Source organism: Aspergillus brasiliensis (assembly GCF_001889945.1).
Source record: "Aspergillus brasiliensis CBS 101740 unplaced genomic scaffold ASPBRscaffold_9, whole genome shotgun sequence".
Taxonomy (NCBI): domain Eukaryota; kingdom Fungi; phylum Ascomycota; class Eurotiomycetes; order Eurotiales; family Aspergillaceae; genus Aspergillus; species Aspergillus brasiliensis.
Genome location: NW_027137450.1, coordinates 617,395 through 642,173, shown reverse-complemented (window position 1 = coordinate 642,173; position 24,779 = coordinate 617,395). Strand labels below are relative to the sequence as shown.

At 50.3% G+C, this 24,779-nt stretch overlaps 9 protein-coding genes across 9 annotated transcripts; 4 read left to right on the top strand and 5 right to left on the bottom strand.

Moving 5' to 3' along the window:
- Nucleotides 1-527: 527 nt before the first annotated feature.
- On the top strand, nucleotides 528-1,297 carry ASPBRDRAFT_647885 (DASH complex subunit HSK3 family protein). The gene is made up of 2 exons (XM_067628493.1): nucleotides 528-1,085; nucleotides 1,164-1,297. The coding sequence occupies exon 1, from the start codon at nucleotides 654-656 to the stop codon at nucleotides 984-986; it is 333 nt and encodes a 110-aa protein (XP_067477225.1). The 5' UTR covers nucleotides 528-653; the 3' UTR covers nucleotides 987-1,085; nucleotides 1,164-1,297.
- On the bottom strand, nucleotides 1,174-2,170 carry ASPBRDRAFT_130167 (histidine phosphatase family protein; the record flags this gene model as incomplete). The annotated part of the gene is made up of 4 exons (XM_067618207.1): nucleotides 1,174-1,240; nucleotides 1,304-1,525; nucleotides 1,644-1,907; nucleotides 1,995-2,170. The coding sequence occupies 4 exons, from the start codon at nucleotides 2,168-2,170 to the stop codon at nucleotides 1,174-1,176; spliced, it is 729 nt and encodes a 242-aa protein (XP_067477224.1).
- Nucleotides 2,171-2,905: 735 nt separating this feature from the next.
- On the bottom strand, nucleotides 2,906-4,986 carry ASPBRDRAFT_129965 (ATP-dependent RNA helicase SUB2; the record flags this gene model as incomplete). Its single annotated transcript, XM_067618182.1, has 5 exons — nucleotides 2,906-2,951; nucleotides 3,006-3,263; nucleotides 3,314-3,674; nucleotides 3,727-4,137; nucleotides 4,740-4,986. The coding sequence occupies 5 exons, from the start codon at nucleotides 4,984-4,986 to the stop codon at nucleotides 2,906-2,908; spliced, it is 1,323 nt and encodes a 440-aa protein (XP_067477223.1).
- Nucleotides 4,987-5,428: 442 nt separating this feature from the next.
- Nucleotides 5,429-6,037, top strand: ASPBRDRAFT_197681 (ribonuclease P Rpr2/Rpp21/SNM1 subunit; the record flags this gene model as incomplete). Its single annotated transcript, XM_067621128.1, has 1 exon — nucleotides 5,429-6,037. The coding sequence occupies one exon, from the start codon at nucleotides 5,429-5,431 to the stop codon at nucleotides 6,035-6,037; it is 609 nt and encodes a 202-aa protein (XP_067477222.1).
- A 1,323-nt stretch (nucleotides 6,038-7,360) lies between these two features.
- Nucleotides 7,361-8,049, bottom strand: ASPBRDRAFT_197680 (uncharacterized protein; the record flags this gene model as incomplete). Its single annotated transcript, XM_067621127.1, has 2 exons — nucleotides 7,361-7,591; nucleotides 7,774-8,049. The coding sequence occupies 2 exons, from the start codon at nucleotides 8,047-8,049 to the stop codon at nucleotides 7,361-7,363; spliced, it is 507 nt and encodes a 168-aa protein (XP_067477221.1).
- A 1,662-nt stretch (nucleotides 8,050-9,711) lies between these two features.
- Nucleotides 9,712-10,993, top strand: ASPBRDRAFT_45312 (WW domain binding protein 11). Its single transcript, XM_067625367.1, has one exon. The coding sequence runs from the start codon at nucleotides 9,957-9,959 to the stop codon at nucleotides 10,851-10,853; it is 897 nt and encodes a 298-aa protein (XP_067477220.1). The 5' UTR covers nucleotides 9,712-9,956; the 3' UTR covers nucleotides 10,854-10,993.
- Nucleotides 10,994-11,739: 746 nt separating this feature from the next.
- nimA (serine/threonine protein kinase nimA) lies at nucleotides 11,740-13,953 on the bottom strand (the record flags this gene model as incomplete). Its single annotated transcript, XM_067618221.1, has 3 exons — nucleotides 11,740-13,716; nucleotides 13,775-13,827; nucleotides 13,902-13,953. The coding sequence occupies 3 exons, from the start codon at nucleotides 13,951-13,953 to the stop codon at nucleotides 11,740-11,742; spliced, it is 2,082 nt and encodes a 693-aa protein (XP_067477219.1).
- Nucleotides 13,954-14,604: 651 nt separating this feature from the next.
- On the top strand, nucleotides 14,605-16,655 carry ASPBRDRAFT_130113 (ankyrin repeat and BTB/POZ domain protein; the record flags this gene model as incomplete). The annotated part of the gene is made up of 3 exons (XM_067618202.1): nucleotides 14,605-14,841; nucleotides 14,903-14,988; nucleotides 15,059-16,655. 3 exons carry the CDS (start codon nucleotides 14,605-14,607, stop codon nucleotides 16,653-16,655), a joined length of 1,920 nt encoding a protein of 639 aa, XP_067477218.1.
- A 2,470-nt stretch (nucleotides 16,656-19,125) lies between these two features.
- On the bottom strand, nucleotides 19,126-19,605 carry ASPBRDRAFT_45303 (uncharacterized protein). Its single transcript, XM_067625366.1, has one exon. The coding sequence runs from the start codon at nucleotides 19,321-19,323 to the stop codon at nucleotides 19,150-19,152; it is 174 nt and encodes a 57-aa protein (XP_067477217.1). The 5' UTR covers nucleotides 19,324-19,605; the 3' UTR covers nucleotides 19,126-19,149.
- Between the last annotated feature and the right edge of the window lie 5,174 nt (nucleotides 19,606-24,779).

Sequence of the window (24,779 nt, the reverse complement as noted above, 5' to 3'; positions counted from 1 at the left end):
CAAGACCCAGTGTTGTACACTACCTAGCTCGGCGCATCGTCCTCTTGTCTATTCCCTACCATCTCCGCTGCTTTGTTTTGACACGCATGCCCTCCTTTGACTTGATTTCCTTGACCGTCTCCTTCCATAGCTGTTCTGTGCTGTTCTGTATGGGCTATGGCGCGAACATCCCACCACCCTGTCATCTTTCTCATTCATGGTCCGGTTTCTGGCGCATAAAAAGAGCAAGGGGTTGATTTATTCGGTTGATTGATTGATTGATTTGATTTGGCTGGGTTCATGTTCCTACTGGGTGTTAGTGAGAGGAACTGCGTCGGGAACTGTCGGCGCGGCAACTGCTCCATTGATTAGAACATGTTGACAATAAACGAGACTTAATCGGATAATCTTATTACAGTAACAGTATGACTATAGTGTATGGATAAAGAGTTGATGTCTGATGGTATACCATGGCAGCGGTGATTGTTGCCAGAGGTACATGCACGTGACCTACACTCTCGCGGGGGTAAACAAATCCCCTCGAATCTGCAGCTTCTCACATTAACTTACTTCCACACCACCATCTACACACCTACACTTCATTTCGCTTATTCACAAAATACAACTCAAGGAACCAATTTATATAATACAACCAAGCAATAAACAAGCAAAAAATGCCCCCCTCCCACCAGTACAGCCACTCCCAATCTCTCCCCCGACACTCCATCCTCCCCGCCTCTACGACCGCCGGCCCTTCCTCCTCCATGGGCAGCTCCTCCATGTCGATGGCCAAGACGCGCCAATACGCGAATTTGCATAATCAGCTGGCGCAGCTGAATGCTAATCTCCGGGACACGGAGAATCTGCTAAGGATGACGGCCGTGCAGGCAGAGGACATGCGCTTCTTGGGCGGGTATGTTGGCGCGCTGTTTATGGGGTCTGCGAAGGTTCTGGGAGAGGAGGGGGTAAAGGGGAATAGTGGTGATGAGGTGAAGAGGGAGGGTTGAGTCATCTTTTACCTCCGGATGACGTTTTGGGGGCTTAGTGACAAAACTCTTGGGGTTCCTGCTGAATGAGTTATGAATCGGTACAAGGGTATGGGTAAAGTGAGTGTTTATTCTCTATGTGGACTGATCCATTGGCTCTTGTTCTATGTGCTGATTGTGAAGATCTTCTACGAGCAGTCAGTCAACTTCAGCTGTCGACTACGAATCCTCCACCTAGAATGATTGCCGGTTCGTCGATGTTGTGGTGCTCGTAGCTGGCGTGGAGGGTCAGTCAGCAAGCAATATGGGCAGAGATACGCAGAACAGTAAATACTCACCTCAGCGTGCCCACACCACCCGCTTCCAAGATCAGCGCCGTCTCCGTCAACGGCTTCCCCGTCCACCGCATTGCAAACGCACGCAGGATATGTCCATGTGCCACGACGAGAACATCGCCCTTGTTTGAGGAAGGAGAGTCGCCGTCGAAACAGGGCTTGTGAAACTTTTCCCTGATCTCGGCAATCACCGCATCTAGACGCTTGATCACGTCTTGGGGGGATCTAGATGCACCATGAAACATCGTTAGCTTAGCTATCCAATACAAACCACATACCGACAACCACCCCATCTCAATCAATAAACGAACAAGGAATGGAAGGAAATGATGGAATAACATACTCTCCCCCAGGACACCCATCCCTCCAAATATCCCACTCCCCCTGCCCCTTCTCCTTCCTGATCTCCCGTATTTGCTTACTAGTCAACCCCTCATACTCCCCATAATCCCACTCCCTCACAGCCTCCGTAACCTCGACCTTCGCCTCTGTACGTATCGGCTCCTCATCCTCGGACTTCCGCGCCTCATGCCAGGGGAATCTCTCCCTGCAGCCGAGTTCGAGAAGTTCAAGCGTGCGTTGGGCTCGTGCGCGCGGCGATACATACCTACATGATCACCAACCCCCATTAGCATCTCACACGCAACCCCAGAGACAGGACAAGGTTTGGTAGAAGAGGTGGGGAGCGACATACACATGCACCAACTTCCTCGGCACAATCAACCTATCATTTCCGACTAGAGCCTTTCCCGTGGCTTTTATACGTTTCTCACCGTTTTCGGTCAGCGCCAGGTCCGTGCTGCCGGTGTGCCGGCCGTTCAGGGACCAGGAGGTTTCGCCGTGGCGGATTATGAAGCAGCGGGGGGTCATCTTTCTTTCTCTTTTTTCTTTCTTTTTCTTAGACTCTGGTTGGGAGACGGGGGTAATGAGGGTGCTGGTGGAGGAGATATTGAGTGAGTTGTGAGTTATGTATGTGAGTAGGGACTGAGGGGGAGGGTTTTGGCTGGCTTATGTGGGGATAGAACTCGGTGGTGGTAAGTAGCGGGGAGGGCTGCGTTGACTGGTTGCGTCATAGGTTTGGGGTGGGATAGCTTTGGTCGGTGAGTGCGATGGGGATGGATGGATGGCTTATCGATAGTGGGTGGGTTTCGGGTGTCGGTCTATGTTGCAAGAGGCATTTACTGATTTTCCAGTGTTTGGTGGTGATATCGAGAGGTAGTCAGTCTCCTGCTGCTATGCACCATGTGAAATTCTAAACGGTGCTGCTGGGCTTACATCTAAGTCGGGCAAGCTGAAACTGTAGCAGCAATAGCAGCCATTATCCTAATCCAAATAATCGCAACATTTGATAATACACTGTCATGCTAAGAGGCACTGGCCCAAGACACATCCCAGGCATCTAGTTATTATCCTTATCATTTAGTATGCTTTTTATCCTCCAGATGTTCCCTTCCCTACCAGTGCCCCCCAGAAAGCGACATGTTAAATAGCAACCGAACCATCACGCCAAAGGAAACATGGAAACCGAAGACGAAAAACCTGCGATAAAATTCAACTCAATTTCTCCTGCTACATACTTGTTCCGGCGAGCACAGGCCCTGCCATCTAGGCCATGTAAGTGCTCGAGTCGACGCCGCCCTCGGGGTATTCACTGGTATTCATTAGCTTCGCGGTACATTATCAAAAACTTCCAGTCTGTACTTACGGAAGGGCAACCTCGAAACGCTTCTCGATGTCCTTGAGCACCTTCTCGTCCTCCTCGGTGCTGACGAAGGAAATCGACAGACCCTTGGTACCGAAACGACCCGCACGACCGACACGGTGCAGGTAAGAGTCGGCATCAGCCGGCAAGTCGTAGTTGATGGCAAGGTTGATACGCTCAATATCGATACCACGTCCGAACACGTCGGTCGCGACACAGATACGCTTGTTGAATTCCTTGAACTCCTTGTAGCGTTTGATACTGCCAAACGTTTAGTACATAGCCAAGTACATGTGCAACGAGACTCTTACCGCTCCTCCTGGCTTACACCGGAGTGCACCGCAATACTGGGGAAGTTGCACTCGCGCAACAGCTTGTCCAGCTCATTTGCACGCAGGGTGCTCTTGACGAAGATAATAACCTGGTTGAACTCCAGGCTATCCAGGAGCTCGTTCAGCTTGCGGTTCTTCTCCGCTTCGCTGAGCTTGATGTAATATTGCTGCAGACCATGCAGCGTAAGCTTCGTGTCGTCATCGACGTAGACCTCGAGCGGGTTCCTCATGAACTTCTTGCACACGGGGCGGATATCCTGAGAAAGCGTGGCACTGAACATCATGACCTGCTTGTCGGCAGGGGTGGCACGGAAGATCTCCTGGACATCACGGCGCATGTCTATAACGAATCATCAGTAGAGCATAAAATAACCTGATATGAATATACTCACCGATCTGGTCGAGCATCTTATCACACTCATCGAGGACGAAAGCCTTGACGTTGCGCAGAGAAAGCTTCTTGTCGCGGACCAAGGCGTTCAGACGACCGGGAGTACCAACAACAATGTTGGGGTAGGACTCCTTGTTCGACAGCAACTCAACATCCTTCTGAATAGGGGTACCTCCGTAGAAGACAGCGGTCTTGACATCAGGAAGGTACTTGCTGAAACGAGCGTACTCGTTCTTGATCTGGTATGCCAACTCGCGGGTGTGGCACATAACAAGGATAGAGCACTCGCCAGGAACCGGCTCCAGCTGGTGCAGGGTGGTCAAAACGAATACCGCGGTCTTTCCGAGACCAGACTTAGCCTGGCAGAGAACATCGACGTTAAGGATAGCGGTAGGAATGCAGACTTGCTGGACTGTAGTGAGGCGGAATCGTATGTTAGACTTGTACTCGACCCATAAGATTTTTGAGAAAGAGAAAAAGCAATTCGCGTCGCAGCGTCCGTCCATCCCCGAGGTTTTTTGAGTCCGAAGGGATGCATTGTAGTCCCGTATGTTCTTCCACCAAACGACAAAAGTCAAATGAACTTGCACACAGTCGAAAATTGTGTCAGCTGCAGTAAGACGTCTCGTTCAGAGCTCTTTCCGCAGGCGGCAGGAGGACGGCTGCAATTCAGAGAACGGTGGAAAAGCGTCCGACCCGTATTCTTCGGAAGCAAACCACGATTCGTCCAGAATCTCTGCAGACGAACAAACCAATCTGTGGTATCCCCTGAGCATGGTGTTGCCGTAATTCACCAGAGTAAAGTGAAGCAAACAAGCAAAGGCTGTAGATGCACTACTGCCGCAGGGCGACTCGTCTTATATATGACGGGAAACAGACATCCTCATGCCGCCCGCAAGCTGAGGCTAGTTGGGCGCCCCAGAACGACTATGGATTTCCCCCGCGGAGATGGACGGACGTTGGAACATGGAGCAATGGAGGGAGGCTTTGGGAAAGAATACGTGATAGACTAACCCTCCGATGGATGTTCGAAACCGCAATCGGTGATGGCACGTAGGAGTTCTTCTTTGAGCAAAAAGTCGCGGAAACCGGTCGAATGGATACCGACGTAACTACCCTTCTTGTCCGGACGGCCGCCAGAAACCGTCAAGTCGCCCTTCTTGGCCTCTCCGTTAGAGGCGGGAGCAGCGGTAGTGGCCGCCGCGTCAGTGGTCTGAAGCTCCTCGTCGGAGTAGTCGATGAGATCCTCTTCGTGAGACATGGTGATGGATGGTGCTGATAAAGGAATTATTCGAGAAAACTCTGTTGTTGTCGCGTCTTATCCCAAGGCAAATCGAGCCTGGGCAGATGTCGTCAAGATAGAAACGGGGGGTGAAAAGCTATGCAAGCCGAATATCTAGTTCGAAGACGATGCGAAATCTTCCTCGTAACTGTTGTGAGATGAATTGAGGATGGGAAAGGTCGAAGCGCGAAGGAAGGCGATGGAGATGAAGAGAAGGGTGTCGACGCGCGAAGGGATGGAAGCGGCTGAGCCTCCGAGATCCAAGTCACGTGAGGTGAGTCCATTAGTCACCGGCGGCCAACTTCCTTGCCGCATCGGGTTAGTGCCGGACGGCTGCTCGTTGAAGCTTAGACTCCCCCGCCGCCTCCATGTGAATTTATTTCTTTCCAAATACTTCAGGCTGATTACATGCCTTTCCATCATGGTTAAAGCAAAAGCAAAGGGCAAGAAGGATTCTGCTGGTGGTGCGCACAGCCACATTCGCGCCAGAATTGATTACCTCTACAATGCTGCCATCTTTCTACAATCAATAGGGAAACCACCCCCGCAGCAGCCATCCGTCCGTCAACAAAACGATCAAGTCGACGAAGCAGAGGATGCCACCAAAATGCAAGGAACAGTGCGCATAGTACCGCAAATTGTGAAGCCCGATAAGCCATTAGAGACGGAGCCGACTAAGCCGGTTACTCCATCGACGACGGAGCGACTGCCTCAACTATCTCGGGTCTATATGTCGCAAATGCGCGGTGTCTCTCTCAAGTCGCAGCTCCGACTACCCATCGACGTCAAGAGGTCTTTCTGCAAGCGCTGCGATACATTTTTAATTCCTGGAGTTACCTGCACGCAGGTCATCAGAAACGCCAGCCGCGGCCGCAAGAAGCCATGGGCGGATGTTCTGGTTGTCTGCTGTTCTACGTGTGGGACGGAAAAGCGCTTCCCTCAAACGGACAAGCGGAGCATGAAGTTATCTGAGCGTCGGAAAGAGATGCCCAAGAAGGAGCAAAAAGATGAAGTAATGGCTGGTGCTTGACCACATATCACAAATTTCCGATATCCAACTTACATCTGCCCTGCATCGTCAGAGTCGCCTACCCTCAAGTTACGGCGAATGCGGCGTAGCCCACACTTATGGATTGTTCGGTCATGGCTGTTGACCCATCAGCAGCCTTCGGGACCGGAAAAGATTTGTACCAGTATGATCGTGGCGAGGGCGAAGAGGCTTCTACGCAGAAATCCAACTTGCGTGTACTTTGCTATAATCATGTATGGCACTGCAGCTCGGGAGGAGAACGAGCACAGGGCGTGCATCACATGCAGCAGGTTCCCTAAAATTTGGCGCAGGATGAGATGTTCGCCCGTGATTAACAAGACCTATTTATGCGCAGAAGTGCATTGAGAAAGCCAACGAATGAAGGACAATATATTTACATACAGCACTTTGCCGCTGAGGCTTCCACATCCGGGCATCCTTTTGGACCTATCAGGCGGCGACTGAACAAAGGGATACATGCTCGAGGCTGCCTGATGGTTAGGCCGTCAACTGGTATTGACAGAGCCATGGTACAGGTAGCTTTCGGCAGCTGTCATCCAACAACAGGTTTCTCCGAAACGAATATAAATGCAGGTGATATCATTTCAAATGAATTCCGCTCAGTCAAAACAAAACAGAAAGGATAGATGCTCGTCGGGGAATCGAAACATGATAGAAGAACAGCGGCGTCATCAACTTCGTAGAGTGAAACACGTGAATCATGAGATGAGAGGGAGTCGCGCTCCAAGTAGACGATAAAACGCAGAGGTACACCGACGCTATCAACACCTTACTACCCTGGAAAACATTAGGGTAATTTTGGAAGCCAATAATAGCCGTGAGGCCGGTATCTGGTCTTTAAACAGTAGTCCTCTCCAAATACACAGACGAAGGGGAAAAAAGAGCAAAAAGCAAATCCTTGCCTCTGCGATGAAAATCGGAATCAGCATGGAAAAGCGTTGGGCGGCACAGTTATAATAACACAAGGTCCGCGAGGACACAACTGGTTTATGAACACATTTTTGTTCGTCGGTCGAGCATAGTGTTGCTCGTCCGTCATTTTGCAAATGAGTTTTACTTTTGCAATGACCGTCATCGACCTCCGAGGTCGCTGTAAAGGGTATACGGGCAAGGTGAGGCGTATAAGCAATCGTAGGGTCGTCAACCGATAGCGGAAAGTCGAATATAGGAGCCTCCGGGGCAGAAAGACTAGGTAATGGTGCTAGGATAATCCGAGTAGAGAAGGAGGATTTGAGGGATGAAGTTCAGGAGTATAAGGCGTGTTAAGAGTGTGGACAGGAACACATCGCGAGGGTTGGCATCTCAGTGTCTCCGGCGGGCGGCTTGATCCAGGCGTTGATCGAGACCTTCTATACGGCCACGGTACGCTTTCACGATTTCTCTGATATGTCCGATTTTCGCAAGCTCATTCTCCAAGTCGTCAATTGAGGCTAGAATGGAACGGGTACGGGCAATCTCAGCGTCAGCGTTACGAATGACGTTGCCGGCGCGATCGTAACTGCTTTGGATAGAAATCTGCATTTGCTCTTCCAGCTACTGTGCGTTAGTGCCCGATAATAGGCGATCATTGAGAGGGGTAGTAAAGGAAGCGAGACTAAACAGTACAAACGCCAGGGGAGGTGCAATAGAGGCAGAGTGGTGAAGCAACGACAACGAAACCGCAGAGTAGACCCCCCACAGGATACAGAGAACGGTAAAAAAGGCGCGGCACCTACATCATCAAGGCGATTGCGAATCTGTTGCTGCAAGCCATCCAACTGTTGCGAAAGCGCCCGTAGGCTCATAGGATCCAGAATTAAACGACCGTGGCTGCTGGCGGCACTGGCGGCGCGCGAACTGGAGTTGCTGGTGCGTCCGGTCCCTCGGCCCCTGGAAACACCATTGGCACCGTGGCCGCCCTGCAGCGCTATCTGTTGTTGTTGCCTCAGGATTTGGATCTCGGAGGAGGTGAGGCCAAGCGAAGTGTCGGGAATCGAGGCTGATACGGACATTTGGTCCCGGCAGAGACATGCTCTTACCGCGACAACAGTCTAGGAAGCGCCGGTCGATCTCGTGGTTGGGAGATTGAACGAACCGAAGTTCATGATGAGAACCGATATGCAGAGGTGTGAGATCTCGTAAACGAGCGTCTGAGAGGGAAAGTATAAGGAAGCCGGGAGAGAAGGAGGGTCAAGAGAAATGTCGTTGGTAAAAACAGGCAAGGATAGACACCAGCCGTGGGATGATGGAGGGGGGGAAGGTAAAGGGGAAACAGATCAAGGCCCGGTCAATGGCGGAGTCTTGTCAGTTCCCCAAAATGGATGTTAATCCCTTTGAGAATTAAGGTATCATTGGAAGTCAAAGGAGGGAAGCCAAAGAGGGGACGAGGCTCGATTATTGGATCGTTGGTGACAGAGAAAAAGGAACGAAGAAAGTGACCCCCGTGAGTCGGTCGGGGGTTACACTGACGGGCGACAATGCTATTGATTCCTTCCAGGGAAGAGCCTGGCACGAGCGATTCAAGACGGACGGGCCAGTGGTCAGCCTCGGAAGTTGGCTGGAATGTGGAGGATGGGATGAGGAGGAGCGAGCATAAAAGTCGCGGGCGAATGCAAGGAAGAGAGGTTGTACTAGTAACTAGGAAAAGTGTAGATAGAAAAAGATGGAGGTGCGGGAACCCGTTCGGAGGGGAAGAGAAGAATGACAAGGTTGAACAAGAAGAAGCAACGATGAAAATGATAAGATCAGGACAGTTGCTGAGTAGACCAGGCCGTGGGGTTCTTTTTATGCACTGTATCTCAATCTAAAGATGTTCCTGTTCTCCTCATTGACCTTTGGTACCTGAATCTTGGAGAGGAAGTACCTGTGCTGGTAGCGGCCGGGGTGACCTTCTATACCGACAATATCCTGACCGACACGGGACAGATTCGCTGATGCGATAATCCTCTTGACTTACACTTGCACTGACAGCCAACTCAGGATAGAGTACTACGCCAATCGATCAATCCCTCTGGAAACGAGTGTTAACCAGGATCATCCGATTGTTGGACGAACCGCAACTCTTGAAAGGGAGCGTGACCCCAAACCGGCAAGGAACTCTCAACTCGCCCGCCCGCAATTTTGACGGCATCACGTCCTTCTCCAAACGCTCTTCTCCTACTCCACCGTCCTCCCCTTTCAGGCACCCAATCATCCTGTTACCACCTTCATATATCCTACTTAAATCCTGCAACCGAGGCGACTCTTAATCTCCAATCAATTCTCCCTCGAGCCCTATCTGTGCTCTCCGTCCGTACAGCTGACAAAAGCACCTCACCAACCAACTCGTCCGAATTGCCGCACCAAGCGCTTCTTCAACCGCCATCGACAACGCCGTCATCCACCCCCCATACCTCAGGCCGACTAGGCTTCCTCGTTATTCGACAAAAGGGAATACTAAGAGTCGTTGCGCTGCCCAACCCGTGAGGCTTGAGCCTTGCGCCCTAGGTCGTCGTGACTTTCATATCATTGGTCTTTGGTCAAGGTTCCGCAGCTACAGTCGGCTTCGCGAATCCGCTGCGCCCGTGGTTGGCTTTCCCATGCAGCTTGATTAGCTATTAGCCTGTGAGCATCTTTCTTTCCTCTCCATTGCTTAGTGTGCTGCAGGAGCTTCCTGATGGCCATACAGCCTCCGGAGCTCGTCATACCCAAACCAGGCCCCTCTCATCTCCGCCAATTCAAATTCTAGATTACAAAGAACTACATCGATATGTGAGATTGGATCTGACTGACTGACTTGAGAAAGCAATTTATTCTAGTACCCACATAGTGCCTGAACAGACAGACGGGATAATACACCTCCCCCGAAGTAATTGACGCCCTAACCACCCACACTACACATCAGCTCACAACTTCACCCTCCCCCAACTCATCACCCACCATGCCCAAAGACAAGGAACGCAGCTTAAACCCCGCGGCGGCGCAACGCAAACTCGACAAACAAAAAAGCCTCAAAAAAGGCAAAGCGGAAGCGCAAGCCCGACGAAATGAGAAACTAGCGCGTCGCAACCCGGAGCGCATCCAACGACAAATTAACGACCTCAAAGCATTCGAAGAATCGGGACAAAAGCTACGACCCCGCGATCAGGAGCTTCTGGAAGCCCTGGAACGTGATCTGCGCGCCGTGCAGAAGGCCAGGGAAGCGTTGGGCGATAAGGCACCCAAGTTCGACAGCTTTGAGTCTAGACGAGGCGGTCAGCACCGTGGGCGCGGGGATGCTGCAGTCTTGGGCAAACGGAGGCGAGATGGCGGCGACGGTAATCGGTTTAGGCACGATGGGGGTGATGGGAGTAGTAGTAGCGACGAGACAGATGAGGAAGTGAGAAGGATACCCATGCCGAGGGATACACCCCCGCCTATCCCGCGACAGTATCGGAAGGGAGGTCCAGGAGGAGAGGCTGCAGGCGGTGCAGGTGGTCGGGGCCCACACGCTCTTCCGGCGAAACCGCCCGTCGTTGAGGCGAAGACTGTGTACGAGGCCAAACCGGAGATCAGGAATCTCCGACAAGAGGCGATCAATAAGTTCGTTCCTGCAGCCGTCAGGGTTAAACAGGAAGCTATACGGGGACAAGGCAAGCTCTTGGAACCAGAGGAGATGGATCGGCTGGAGCAAGCAGGGTATAATGCTGGACCTGCAGAAGGCGAGGAGAAAGCTTCGTCAGCTGCACCGGCTGATGATGAGGATGCTCAACGGAAACTCCTCGAGGAGGAGGAGAGGCGGTTCAACCAGGAGCTTCGGTCCGTGCAGATCGAAGAGGTGGAGGATGAGGAAGCATAATAATCAATCACATCCACTATGACCGGGATCCATCACCCCATGATTAGGATCTTATGAGGCGTTGGTCGGATCTCAAATCTCAATGTAACTATAACTCGATACGATACGAAAATAACGTCAAATTCTGAAATCGTCCGTCCATCGACAGTTGTCTTCCAAACAAGCCATTTTTGGTCACAAGTTAACTTCGAACATATCCACCAATTCGTAATATTGGAAGGAGATGACAAGACAAACAGAGTCTGCCATTGCAGAACTTAGGAGCGAAAACCCCAAATCGGTATGTACATAGGAGCCCTTCCCATACCATATGTAGCCCATGGTCACCAAAATAACACCAACCGTTAAACACCATCACAATGGGGAAAAGGAAATATGAGGTTCAAAGGAGTGGCAGAGGATATCTAGGGAAAGGCCGTGGTAAAAGGCTCAAATCATCAAAAGCTGAATCAAAGTCCCGTCGAGTCACCAAGTTATCTTTCAGCAGCAGTAATCCAAACGGGAGATGTGAAAAGAAATATCTGTACAAGTCGAGAAGTGAAATGAGGATCAAACAACGGGGGCATCACGGCATTAGAGAACAAAGGAAAGTGAAGATCTCGGTGAGATAGGATTAACGACGATGCGGCGCAACAAAATGCATCCACGTCCCATGACTGGCATGGCCAACGTTGGTCTTTGAAATGATCCACCCAGCCGTAACTCCGGAATATGTTTCGACTATTAATAGTAGATATGTGAGGTGAGGATAAGTCCTCAAGGGAGATACCCAAAAGCCTACTGCAGCTACTCCCGTGGTTCAACCAGCAAGGAGTCTGCAGTCATTATGTGTATGAAAAATGGTGGCAATATTTGAACGCCGCCCAGGTCAAAAGCCCGAATGGAATCACCTCAGGTTGCGGATAACTTTTCTGCCTCGGGCCAAGAAGGGACTGGGCATCTCATCCCTCTCAGGATCCCAAACAGCAGGAGATTCGCGTTCTGTCGGCTTCAACCCAGTGCGGGAATCACTCGCACACCGCTTGATTTCGTCAATGGGACGGCCACCGGCACGCGCCTGTGCCAATTCAACCAAGGTTCGACCGCCCATGTTGCGTTGCATAACGGCCTTGTACATCTCCTCCCCGCCTCCGTTTGCCTTTGAGGCTAATTGCTTGACACCTGTCTTACGGGTGGGTGAGCCAGCATCGGCAGCCAGATTTGCTGACGACGGGATTTTGGACAACCGTCGGTGAGGCGATCGAGATTTGGCTTCCCTCGGCTGGCTGTCGCCAGATCCACCAGCTGACATCTGTGGCAGTCTTGACCCGTTGGTGGGGAAGATGGGAGGCTGGGTGCTCAGCTTCTGCATGAAAGCAGCAGTGTTCTGACGGAGAAGGGGCCTGGGCGGAGCCTTGAACGGATCGGGCTTGACCTTTGGACGTGTCGGAGAAGGTAGATCGGGGATGTCATCTTCATCGTCTGAGTAGGCCAGGGTGGGCTCCCACTTCGTACGGTTTTTGTCTGCCTCGGCGAAGATGTTCTTGCCAGAGTGAGTCCCAGAGGTCCGACGCGGGGACAAAGAGAGCGATGCAATGGAGATAGGAGAAGGCTCCGCCATCTGAACGTCCATAGGCGATTCGACCACGGTTTTTGAGCGGTTGAAGGGGGTGCGAGTTTCCTTCCGTTGTGCCTTGTTCGCCGCAGGTGATTCCAGCGATAGATTACTGATATCAGTACCAGAAGTCTGGTCGGTGTCGGTGTTACTCGTAGAGAACCGGGAGTCGTCGCTAGATTCCTCGCGAACAATGCCACTTCGCTTCTGCTTTTCGACCTCAAGTGCGACCCGCTCCTGAACTTCGGACTCAAACCTCTTGCGGAGCTTTTCTATCTCATTCTGCACCTGACGGTCGATTTCTAGTCTGGCTTTCACTTCCCACTCGCGGCGCACTGTATTCTCAAGCTCGACTTTCATTTGTTGCTTTTCTTTCTCAAGCTTCGCATAAGCCTGCTCAACGTCCCGAAGCTTCTGTAAGGCACTTTCTTCGCGCTTGCGGAGTGTCCTGGACAGATCAGTAACTTCCTTTTCTTTGCGCATCAAGCGGATGATCGGCAGATTGATGAGGGCAGCAGTATCGGGACGGTGGTCCGGGTTAACTCGCAGGCAGTTTGCGATGACATTCTTCAGCTCTGGGGAGTAGAAGTCGGGTAGAGGGGCAAATTTTCCTTCGCGAATTCTCTGTACAAGTTGGATATGGGTTCTGGCATTGAAAGGGGGCTCCCGCTGACAGAGCTCGTACATGATACAGCCGACCGCCCAAATATCGGAGCGCAAGGTGTATTTCTCAGCCGCGCATATTTCGGGAGACATGTAGAATGGCGTTCCGACATAAGTAGAGGCGAAGTCGTGCGAGTTCATCAATTTGGACAGGCCAAAGTCACCCAGTTTGACCGTGTTGTCACTTCCGAGGAAGATGTTTTCCGGCTTGAGGTCACGGTGGAGAATAGTCATCTGGGCTTGCTTTCCTTTGAGGCCAGACGGCTTGGGAGCAGGGCCAAGTATGTTTGATCCGACGTCAACGGGATCCGTACCATAGTGGCAGCGGTACAGAGCAGTCACCAACTGCGACAAGATGCGCCATACGAATTCCTCTTCTGCGTACTTGTTCGTCTTTTTGAGGTTTTTGATGACCATACTCAAGTCGCCACCGCCGCAGTACTCCATGTAGAGGTACAAGTCCTGCGAAGCCTTGAGGTGTTCACGATGATAGTAGGCGACGATGTTTGGGTGTCGAAGGGAGCTTAGGATGTTGAACTCGGCGGTGAGTTGCTCTCGCTCTTTCTGGGACATCTTGATGTAATTGATTTCCTTTCGGCATAGAATCTGTATCATTACGTCTATAAGCATAGTGCCATGGTATAACGGGGGTCTGCAATCTTACAAAGCCATCTGTCTTCCGCCGAACTTTGCGAATGATCCCGAAGGAACCGCAACCTAAACACAAACTTGTTAGCCCAGTGTATGTTGATAGACTGCAGATATCCTGCGAGTGCGAGAGACTAATGTACCAATCTTCTCTAGCACCTCATACTTATCAGCTTCCGCCAATGCAATTGCCATTGTGGCTATTGGGTGAACTCGGCCACTGATAAGGAGGTAGAGGATGGAGGTAAAGTCGGAAGGAGATGTGAGGAGAGAGATGAGGGGTGTCCTATTGCATTTATGGACTGAGGTTGTGTGACTGGGACCTGCTGGGTTAGTAGACGACGTGGTGGGAGTGGCACATGTAGTTGGGTTGTAGATTCCAAGAAGTAGACATGCAAGAAGGTAGAAACGCTGGATGTTTGGGTGCAGGGCTGTTGCTAAGCAACGCATCCTGCCAAAGCCCTTTCCTGCATGCAGCAGGCGGTCGGATAGTAGGCGGTAAGCACTGCTGCATCACGGATGACTGGATCATTAGTGCCATCACTTCACAGGGATGCACTGGCCTCGTCTGCATGGAATATCGGATGTTTCTGGTGGATATATTGTTGAACAAGACCCCCACCACCAAGATCTAGCGATGATAGATCTGCAAGGAGAGTGAATATTCGATGAATGTTTGTCTACCAGTCCTTCCAAAGGAGACTCCTTTCGGGCGTGGCAATCGCGACCCCACGTGATTTCGGCTTATCGATAAGATGATGGCATCGGCGCCGTTCGAGTCCCGCCTTTCGGACTTTCGGCATTCGTCAACGTTCGCCTCCAGGACATTGTGACGGCACTGCCATAATGACGGAAGAACCGAAAGTCCTTCGAAAGGACCAGCTTGAGGTCAGCTTGCACAATGAGAAAAAGCTGATTAAGGAGGGGGCAATTAAGGACGACAACCCTTTGGACCTCAGCGAGCCGTTTCGCGAGCTATGCAATGCCTGTCGTAAGGGGGATCTCAAAGTTTGTCAAGAGAAGATCACAGAGGGAGTCAATATTAACGCCCGTGATCCCTATGACTACACCCCCTTGATTCTGGTAAGTGAACTCGTTGGGACTATGGGAATAGACCGCCTTTCTAATTAGAACCGTGCAATAGGCGAGTCTCTGCGGTCATTACGAGGTTGTGCAGCTGCTCCTCGAGTCTGGTGCTCTATGCGAGCGTGACACATTTCAGGGCGAGAGGTATGTTGATATTACAATGCCTTTGCTTCATTTATTTTCGTGCAAATAGCTTACAAGTGTCTGCCTATAGATGCTTATATAATGCCTTAAACGACCGTATACGGAATTTGTTATTGGAGTATGATTATTCGAAATCGACGGATCCACTGCAGCCTCTGGCCGCGCATATAACTTCCCTCCTTACTCGTGAAACCCCGAGAACGTCAGACATTGTTGTCACGGCAGCTGATGAATCCCTACATCTTCACAAGTTTATTTTGGCTGCACGGTCGCCGTATTTCCATCGGAAGTTGGAATCTGCCCCGGATACGTCAACATGGAGACTTCCAAACACGATTCCACCAGAGGCTTTCGGAACAGCGATCAAATATCTCTATTTTGGAGAAGCCCCTCGCGACTTGCGAAGCGGCCCTGGCACGGGATTTACAGAATCGGAAGTTTTCGCGGGCATTGACAAGATTGCCAAACATCTAGAGATCAACACTCTCGTGGATAGTATACTTGACAGTGGAGATAGAAGGCTCGCCAGGCAGAGGCGCACCATGGAAGTTGCCAAAGGACGAGACCAACTAGAGGAGTGGTTCCGGGCAAATGTGCTCAAGCATAGAGTGACGGTAGAGACAGCAAAGGCAGATGATATCAAGTGGGACAGGGACAATGCCATGTTTGCGGATGTCCTGCTCCGAGCGGATGAACTCCCTGAGGACGACGAAGATGTTCTGGAGGCATCTGAGGCGACTGAGGCCGAATACGGAGGCCCTTCAAACGGCTCTGGCAGACGCGTACCGATGTCTACACTTTTCCCTTGTCATCGGGCAATGCTTCTGCGATCGGAGTTCTTTCAGACCATGTTTGCCTCCTCGTTCCGAGAAGCCCATATGAAGGATCATCTGAACGTTATCAGCGTGGACTGCTCCCCGGAAGTCCTGGAGATTGTACTAACCTTCCTTTATACGGAGCGGGCTGACTTCCCGCTTGATATTGCGGTCGATGTCCTCTTCGCATCAGATATGCTGTTTATCGAAAAGCTCAAGACGAAGGCCGCCATTGTCATCAGCACACTCGGTAGTGGTAATATGTCGCAGGCAGAAGCTGCCAGGACACGCGGCACCAAGGAAGAAGATGACCTGGATATTTATGCCATCATCAAGGCTGCGTGGTTGACCCGTGTTCAACGACTTGAAGAGTTTGCCGCGCGCTACCTTGCATACCGGCTGGAAGCTCACATCGACTCGCCGGAATTTGCAGAACTTATCCAAGAATCGGCGTCCCGCATCCAGTCCCGACAGGAGACGGACTCCATCGAGCTGTTGGATGATATCCGCTTCTACCTGAGTGAGCGATTCAGGTTGCGTTTCGATGACGCCGGTATCGACGAGATGATGGAGCCCACGCAGTCGGCGGCCGATGGCGCTGGAGTCGATGGAGACATCGAGAAGGTCACAGAGGGGGTGGAGACGATTCAACTTGCAAAGGAGAATCCAGAAAATAGAACGAGCGTGACTGTTCCGCTAGAACAGGCTGCTGCGAAGGCACAGGAGCAGCCACTCATTCGTACCCTGGATGGTGAGGTCGCGGTCGATGAGTTCGACCAAGATGCAATCAACTATCAGATCCTGATGGAGAAGCTCGACAGGATCCTAGAAAACCTGAACCTGGACGCCTAGAGCCTGGCATGGAACCAGACAAGTTGACGATTGATGACTTCTACAGGTGATATGAACTGAACAATATATAGTATACAGATATAGAAGGACTGGATACGGTGCATGAATGACATTTGGACAGTTACATGGCTCGATGAGCTGTGTCCCGGTTTACGGAATACATAACGCTGCAACAACATACATTATGATCTTAACACTGAATGCGAAGCAGTTCTCTCATGCAAAGCAACAGACTACCTGAGCTTCGGGCCTGCCCCCATACCCTCAACACTGCAAAGCACACCACGCAACCCATCCGTGAGCCCCCCTACAGGGGGCACCTCAACCCCCGTCCTCTGTATCAACCATCCCACCCTTCCTTCGTCCAATCAGCCGTAGTCCACGCAAGATGCATCCCAACGCACCCGACAATCCCAAAATAAAGTTATTTACCGTACAACCTAGTATATCTCGTATAGTACCCCCTCCGATACCGCGCAGGCCTCCAGACCAGGGCGGAAGGCAAAAACGTTGCGGTAGGCACAGACACAGACACATGGATAGGATGAACCAGGATGCCAATCCTCCCTGACACACCACGCCACCGGTCAGTAGTTACCCTCTCGACTAGAATCACGCCCCGAGCCGCAGAGGTCAGTGCTAGAGAGAACTACCTGCCTACGTACTTTTAAGGGGAAGGGATAGTACAGTACTAGGATCATGTTATGCAAATGAAACTTCGAGACTAAGACGAGACATACTTTGGCGGTTAAAAACTTGGACGAAGCGAGAGAGTCTGTGCTTGACTTTTACCACATATTACTTTAATTTACACCCATACATACGCTGATACGAAGATACAGGGGGATGGAGTGGACTGAATTAGAACGTGAGAAAACTGATCATCAATCATCAATCATCAATCAAAGGCTAAAAATAATGACCGAAGAGGGGGGAACAAGAATATGCGCCTACATACTTAGTACTCTGTAGGATGTAAGAAGTATTTTTATCCAGACTGACTGCATTAGACGAACCCGAATCCGACCGGGATTGACCTCGTTCTGGACTTATTCGATGAGTAATAGGAGGATGGGGGATGCTTCATACTCTCTACTACTGGCCGTGTTTTCTTTTGTTCTATTTTCTTTTTCTCTCAAGTGCAGTGGTTTTCAAGTATGTAGACACTCACTCTCCGAACCCGCCCCATGTTTGGGGTCCAGTTAAGATGCAAGCCAAGGTCAACTTATGTATAAGAGGCGATGTTATTCTTGGAATAATGTGATGAGATTGTCTAAACTGCATATTCAGCATGTAGGTATTTGGTATTTGTGTATGTGCGTATTGTCATATGGACTTGGAGGGAAACAGCTGGTAATAGATACTCCGTACCTGAACGCGGCACTTCCAACCTTCGCTTCGCTTCACCAACTACACTACCACCTCACCCTCCAGAGCCAGTCATGAATAGAATCACCGACAGCTACAGTTACACACCTCCGGTAATTTGGCATTGGAATTGCCGGCTGCATGGGGAAACAAGAACAGCAGGATTCTCGGTGAGCAACAGGCTGCATGGCAAAGAGGGAGATCATCGTGATCTCCCGCATCCCACGCAGTTTTGGATGGGTCCTGCGTGGTTTTCTGACTGGAGCGAGAGGAAAAAAAGAGGAATGGTGTTGGAAATTGGGCCGGGATGATGGATGACTGGTCCTGCAGGTTGGAAATGGATCATGAATGTGAGAAAAGGTAAATAGATTGATCATCCATCATCAATCAAGCAATCAGCCAACCAACTGAAGGGCTAAATATTGACTCCATAGCAGAGGGAAATATAGTAGGTCCTGCCATTACTCTACTCCATCCTCCTGGACTCTTACTGTCAGACTCAGACTGTCATTTAACTGGCTGTTCCTCTTAAAGGTCTTAGTGGATGCCTCGGGATGATCAGGACAGAAAAGACTCCAGAACACACAGACACTAAAGTTCCAACCCGCAGCCGAACCAGCCAGTCAGCGACATCTGCTGCAGGTGGGAAAATCGCCAACGCGAGATGGGATGTTGATCAACCGGACTGATTGGTGATCCGAGCCCTTCTTTATTCTCCTGGGGCTGTTCTTTTGCGACGGTCGGGCATTTCCGTTGCGGATCATCTGGCTGGCTGGCGGTCGGGGGTTTTACGTGCCAATCGGTCGGGCTGCGCAACAACAGGGTTCAGGATTATCGTCCATGTTGGGCGTCAAGCTGCTGAATGCTGATGCTGGCTGGCTGGCTAGCAAGCAAGCAGCCTGGCTGACGCTCGCTTCAAAGTTTGAGGGTCTGCAGGAAGGCCACCTACTGGTGGAGAGAGAGGAAAGATGGAGGATTGCTCTCCAACTCCAGTGGATCGTGGGATAGATGAATAGTACGAAAGGGATTGCAGTTGCGCCCATTCCAACCCGCGCCTCGATGCGGCCCGGTTTGCCACGACCACAGGCAGCTCTTCTGTTCCCCCTGCAGTCTACGCAGTACTTACTCAGTCCTGGATATACTGGATATACAGGTTGACTCCCGATGATCCTCTCCAATCAATCTTCTCGAACTTCCCAATAAGATCGACACCGCCATGGCCTCGATCGGGAGTGCGGGGATACGGCAGTGATTGGTGCAATATTCGACGAGCAACGCGCCGTTGAGCGATCTCCAGCATCATCACATCATCGCGTGCGTTTGCTGCGTGGAAAAACTGGAAACAAAAGCATTGCAACAAAGACTGCTTGAAACAATGAACTTTACTACACCGTCACCGTCATCCACGGAGTCGCCGACATTACATGGGGTCCATTCGGATCCCCAAGTGGAGGCGGGATTTCACGCCCCCCCTGAGGGGCTCCAGCTTTTTCTCCTCCATTGACATCTCGACTTGCTTCAAGCGACCCTCCACTCGCTGGACACCGTGTACTCCCGTAGGATCACGCCAGCGCTAGTCTCTCTGTATGGTAAATCATGAGGGCATGGTAGTACGCTCGCCAGCAACCCGCCACCACATTTGGCCCATTCTTGTTCTTTCCCCGCCGCCGCCCAACGTGGCCAAACCCGCCTCTCAGGCATCGCCATCGGCTGCCATATCCCTGTCTTGCTATCCTGCCAGCTTATCACCTTTTCCCTGTCGACGGATGATCGGTTCTGTGGCATGCTGATCGGCTACGATGTGGAAGCCCTAAGGTCAACCCTGCTCCATCTTTGCATTCCTTCTGGTCAGGGGGGTATTTCCACTGTCTGAGACTTAACTGGATTCTACTGTGCCGCCGATGCTAGCCATGGCGCCACCTCGATCCTCTTAGCTGGGAATGCTAGTCAAGGCCCTGGTGACCTCGATTCCGGTTTCTCGGGTCCGTCTAGGATGTGCTATTCTGTGAAAAGACTTCCTCTTTGGGGTAGTTTACGCCGGTCTGGGCGCTGTCCTAGTCTACTAAGTGTGTTTCTAGTTGCCACACTGGCGGAAATGACCCCCCAATTCTATGGCCTCCTCCTACGCCATCAAGACAAGGTTATCCAAGTCCAACGGCCCCCCGAGCCCATCGATCCGATAAGCGAAGGATTTAGCACGAGGGGGGCAGGAGTGGGAAAACGGCGGAGCCGAGCTTCAGTAATCGGGCCCCCGATTGATTGTTATCCCTCTTGGTATACTGCTCCGACACTATGGCACGGTCTGCCCACGAGCAGAGACGCGCGTAAGCAACCAGCCCAGCCCCCTGCCCCTCAGCCCCAGGACATTATATGAATCACCGATGATATTGGCTCGGTGTTGTACGGCGATGGCACCGTTACTTTGTGGGGGTGTGTTGCCGTGTTGGGCTCACCCAGCTAATCCACCCTAATACCTCCGACCTCACAGCCACACCCATCGCTATCTTTTCCAGGGCACACGGACCCTGAGCCAATGCAGGAAACCCGGTCGATCAAGGACAGAGCGTGATTTCGTGCAGAAAGCGCCAGTATAGTATACCGAGTATAGCCGCCGTAGTTACTCCGGGATTGAGGATGTACCTGCGGCCTGGACTACAAGGAAGGTAAGTATCTGCGGAATAAGTTGACACGGGATATGCCCGCAGCCTTCATCTATCAAATCAAAGGCAAGTATATCCAGCTGCAGCATGTCTCATGTCTCAACTTTCGTCCGCTGCAGCGGAGTTGGAAGATCGCCCGGATGCTAAATATTCATCCAACCATCCATTCTGCAAGTGCCGGCCCCAGAAAGACGAGCGGTCAGAAGGAGAGGCTGAAACCCGGTCTGCGTGTCAAGTCACATCTTCCATGCTGCTCTGACTAAATATGAGTCACTCAAGGCAGACCACTCACTGCATTGTGTGAATGTGATCGCTACGGGCCTCGCGTAAACCAGCCACTCCCTGTGGGTGCATTCTGCAGATGAACTCGAACTCCAAGATTTGAGGCGCCTGCAGGTGAGTGATCTGTCTGCCAGTGAGTGGCAGCGGGCGGATGGATCTTGTCATCTGACATGAATTAGTCTTGTGATGTGTAGATGCATGATATCATGGCGGATCAGTCTCGATGATCAGTCAGACACACATCAGACACCATTTTTGAGGCGAGCTGTGTACTGCTGCAGCTGCTGTAGACGATAGTTAAACCGCAGATACATCGAACAACGCCAGACGTCAGTCAACCTACAGCAGGGAATAAGGATCTACATTATACAGAGAGTCATGGACTCTTAGCGCTGACCGAATGCTGCCCTCAAGCATCATCCTTCCCTCATGCTGCACTAGTTTAGAATCCCGGAACCGCCTCGGTGACATTCCGAGCTGCCCTTATTTCCAGGCAGATAAATTTTCTACTATCAAACAGAAAGAGTTGCAACTTGCACCATAAACCCATGTCTAACAAATATACAGATAATTAGATACCAATTACATAGAGAGCTAGATAATAATCCAATGTTCATCATACATACCCAAGGATCAAAAAAAACAATACCATACAGACAGCCAAAGACAACCGACATGAGATGGATTGACCTGCTCCACATAATCCCGACACTAAACTGCCGTTAGTGACCTATAATCCCGGACATCGGACTTGTTCTGGAGATGTTCTGGGTCCGCACTAGACTGGTCTGGGTATGGGCTCCCCACCTGCCACGCAGCAGATCGTAGATTTGTTACGTGTATTACACTTACTGTCATGTTGATACGGTCATCGACTGGCTAGCAGGGATGATGGATGGAGATGGATGGATTTAGTAGGGTTTCTGGAATAGTAAGATGGATGTGACGAAGTGAGGAAGGATTTTACAGTCAAATTAACATGAGGTGTTATGGATAGATTTCTATAGTTAGTAGCGAGTTAGGGGTAAATTCATCCACGGAGGGTGTACTGTTACTGTGGCATATAATAGTAGATGGTATAGGTTAGTTGAGTGATCGTTCCTGGGCTCTTATCTCTATTATAGGGTCATGCTATTGTTCGTTAAGAGGTAGTCTGATCATAAGTCGACAAAGTAGTTGGCTAATAATTAGTAGTCTAGTCGGGATTATCATATGGAAGCAAGCAGCACACTCGTCCCACGGCATCACTACTTAGTCCCTCAATGTCATGCTGCTTTATCATTAGTACTACTCTAGAACTCTACTAGAGGGGATGGATATCCTGTATATCTCCAATATATGCACCATCAATCAAAACTAATCTAAATCATTCAACTGAGCTGAATAGACATGCGATTCACATGAGACCACATCGGAGAAATACATATAACAGCATGATGAAACTGTCCAATAAGATCTCCGTGCTAACAGGATTAAGTTTGATTGACATGTGTTCAGACATTATTACTTAATGCCTCTGGACTAATGTAGTCCGTGGGAGGGGAGGAGAGAGAAGAGGATTCTGGTTCGATGATTGCATGGTTGCATGGGTAGGTTCTGCATTTAGCGATGATGTATGCGCTTGCTCGACGGGGTCAACTTTTGTGAATTTAGTTGGTCTGGTTGGTTGTGCTGTTATGTTGCAGAGTAGGTTGCTAGTGAGTGGAAGGTGGTGGTAGATTATCTACTATGGTTGGGTGATGGGTTGGGATCCTAGTATAGTCATCCATTGAAGTCGAAGTGTTAGGATCATCACAATGTGTCTAGATCATGAACATATATCTTGACGGGAGTGAGTGTAGGTACTAGTAGTATCTTTTGAATCTCACTGCCCCAAAGAGTGTTCTTATACTCTGGTCATAGTGGTATATCTATACTATTGAGACGGGATCGCTCAACACACATATATATATATAATACTAGCTTTCGCATGAATGAGCACCATATAATCTGCACCATAACCACAGGTGCCATACATTCCAGGCTGGCAACTAGTACTTCATTTCACTATTATAAACTATATGATGCATTATATGAATCAGATAATATGCTAAAATACACATCTACAGTGGCAACTAACGCCCGTGAATACAAGTTACTACTACAAAGTACACCGTGTAGACCCAACCAACAAACAACGCATTGGCTCCATCACCGCCACAAGCATCCAATCAGACTACCCACCGAATCCAAGTTAAGGGTATCTCACTGTTTTGCCACAGAGGTGAGTGCCACTGCTTCCACCACTCCAGGGTTTACTGAGAAAGAACATGGGGTGATGTCTGACAGAATTACCGTAGAAGAGGATGGGTGAGGCCATGTGCTCTACAGGCTTGATGAGGCTTCAAGTAGGAAGTAAGCAGGTGTAAACTATCCGACACAAGTGGTAAGAGTAAACCAAGTCCGCTGTCGTCAACAGCCGGACAGTAATCCCTACAAATCTCAACCAGCAACGAATCCAACAAATGACCGAACACATACCCAGCTAAAAAGCTAAACAGCTATACCACCCACCCCAGCATAATAAACCAAATGAACGAACAAGTGAACAAATGAACAAATGAACCACACACTCGAGATTCTAGAACCCATCGAACCCATCAACCATGTGTTTGTCCATCCACCGTTCGCCATACCACCCAAAGGAACACCAACCGGATCCCTCATTCCCCCTTCATTTCCGCACCCTGACTGAACTGACCCATGGCACACTGACTGGACTATCCTCTCTCCCTTCCATGCTTAGCCGAGAACACCATCTATCTCCAACACACACTATTCAGTTTCCCTCTAGTTGATCCCTCGGCATCTCCCCCATACACAGTATAGTACACAATCTATCTCCGCCTACCACCGAAGGGCGGACAGACAGACACACAGACAGAGACAGATCTACTAAGTAACTAATAACTATCTAGTGGACTGACTTAGTGTCTCATCTCGCGTCTCATCCAAATTACTACCATCTATCCCGTTATCCCGTTTTTCCCGGGATGTGGGCTTCCACGTTCCCAGCTGCCCCACTTCGGACATTGAAAATGAATCCATCATCCAAAGGGAAAAGACGTAGAAAAGTGGGTACAACTTGGGGCCAGCCAGCCCTAGCCATGGCATGAGAAGCTGATCTTTGCCATTAATTCATGAATCAATCAAGGATAGGATTGAGAGAAGGGCAGAAACAGGGACAGGTACAAGGAATGGAGGCATGCCGATAGCCGATCGATGAGAGAGGTTCTGGATACACTGACATACATCGTAGATACACCTGGGTAATGGTTGGTGAGTGATGGAATAAGTGGGTATATACATGACTAGTTAGTAAGTAAGGTAAGTCAGTGGTTACCCAAACCTGCTCTGTATTGGACTCCACTTGCACGCACCTACTCACTATGCAACGCACACACGCGATATCTAAGTGGGGACTTTCCCTCGTGTATGTGTGAGACTGTCCGCATTCAATCTCCGGGATCATAGCTAACTAGTTTGTCACTAAGTAACTTACTAGTTAGTAGATGTCTTGGGAGTTGGCATGGCATTCTTGTACCGAGGTTCATCGATCAGCCTCGTGTATATTGCAGTACTAGTAAGATGGTTACATAGTGAGAAAGTAGTTTGGTAGTAAATGAAGTATACACCATCATCACCACCACCATCTACAAAACCAATATGAATTAAGAAAAAAAGGAAAGTCGGACACGAGCTGCACATCATGCAAGCTGCTCAAGATGTACATAGTTCCCGTGAAACTTCGTCCTACGTACATCCATCCCCATTC

Bases quoted from the DNA above. Each gene is read 5' to 3' on its own strand.
- ASPBRDRAFT_45303 (XM_067625366.1), bottom strand. From the start codon at position 19,323: ATGCTGGAGATCGCTCAACGGCGCGTTGCTCGTCGAATATTGCACCAA.
- ASPBRDRAFT_647885 (XM_067628493.1), top strand. From the start codon at position 654: ATGCCCCCCTCCCACCAGTACAGCCACTCCCAATCTCTCCCCCGACAC.
- ASPBRDRAFT_45312 (XM_067625367.1), top strand. From the start codon at position 9,957: ATGCCCAAAGACAAGGAACGCAGCTTAAACCCCGCGGCGGCGCAACGC.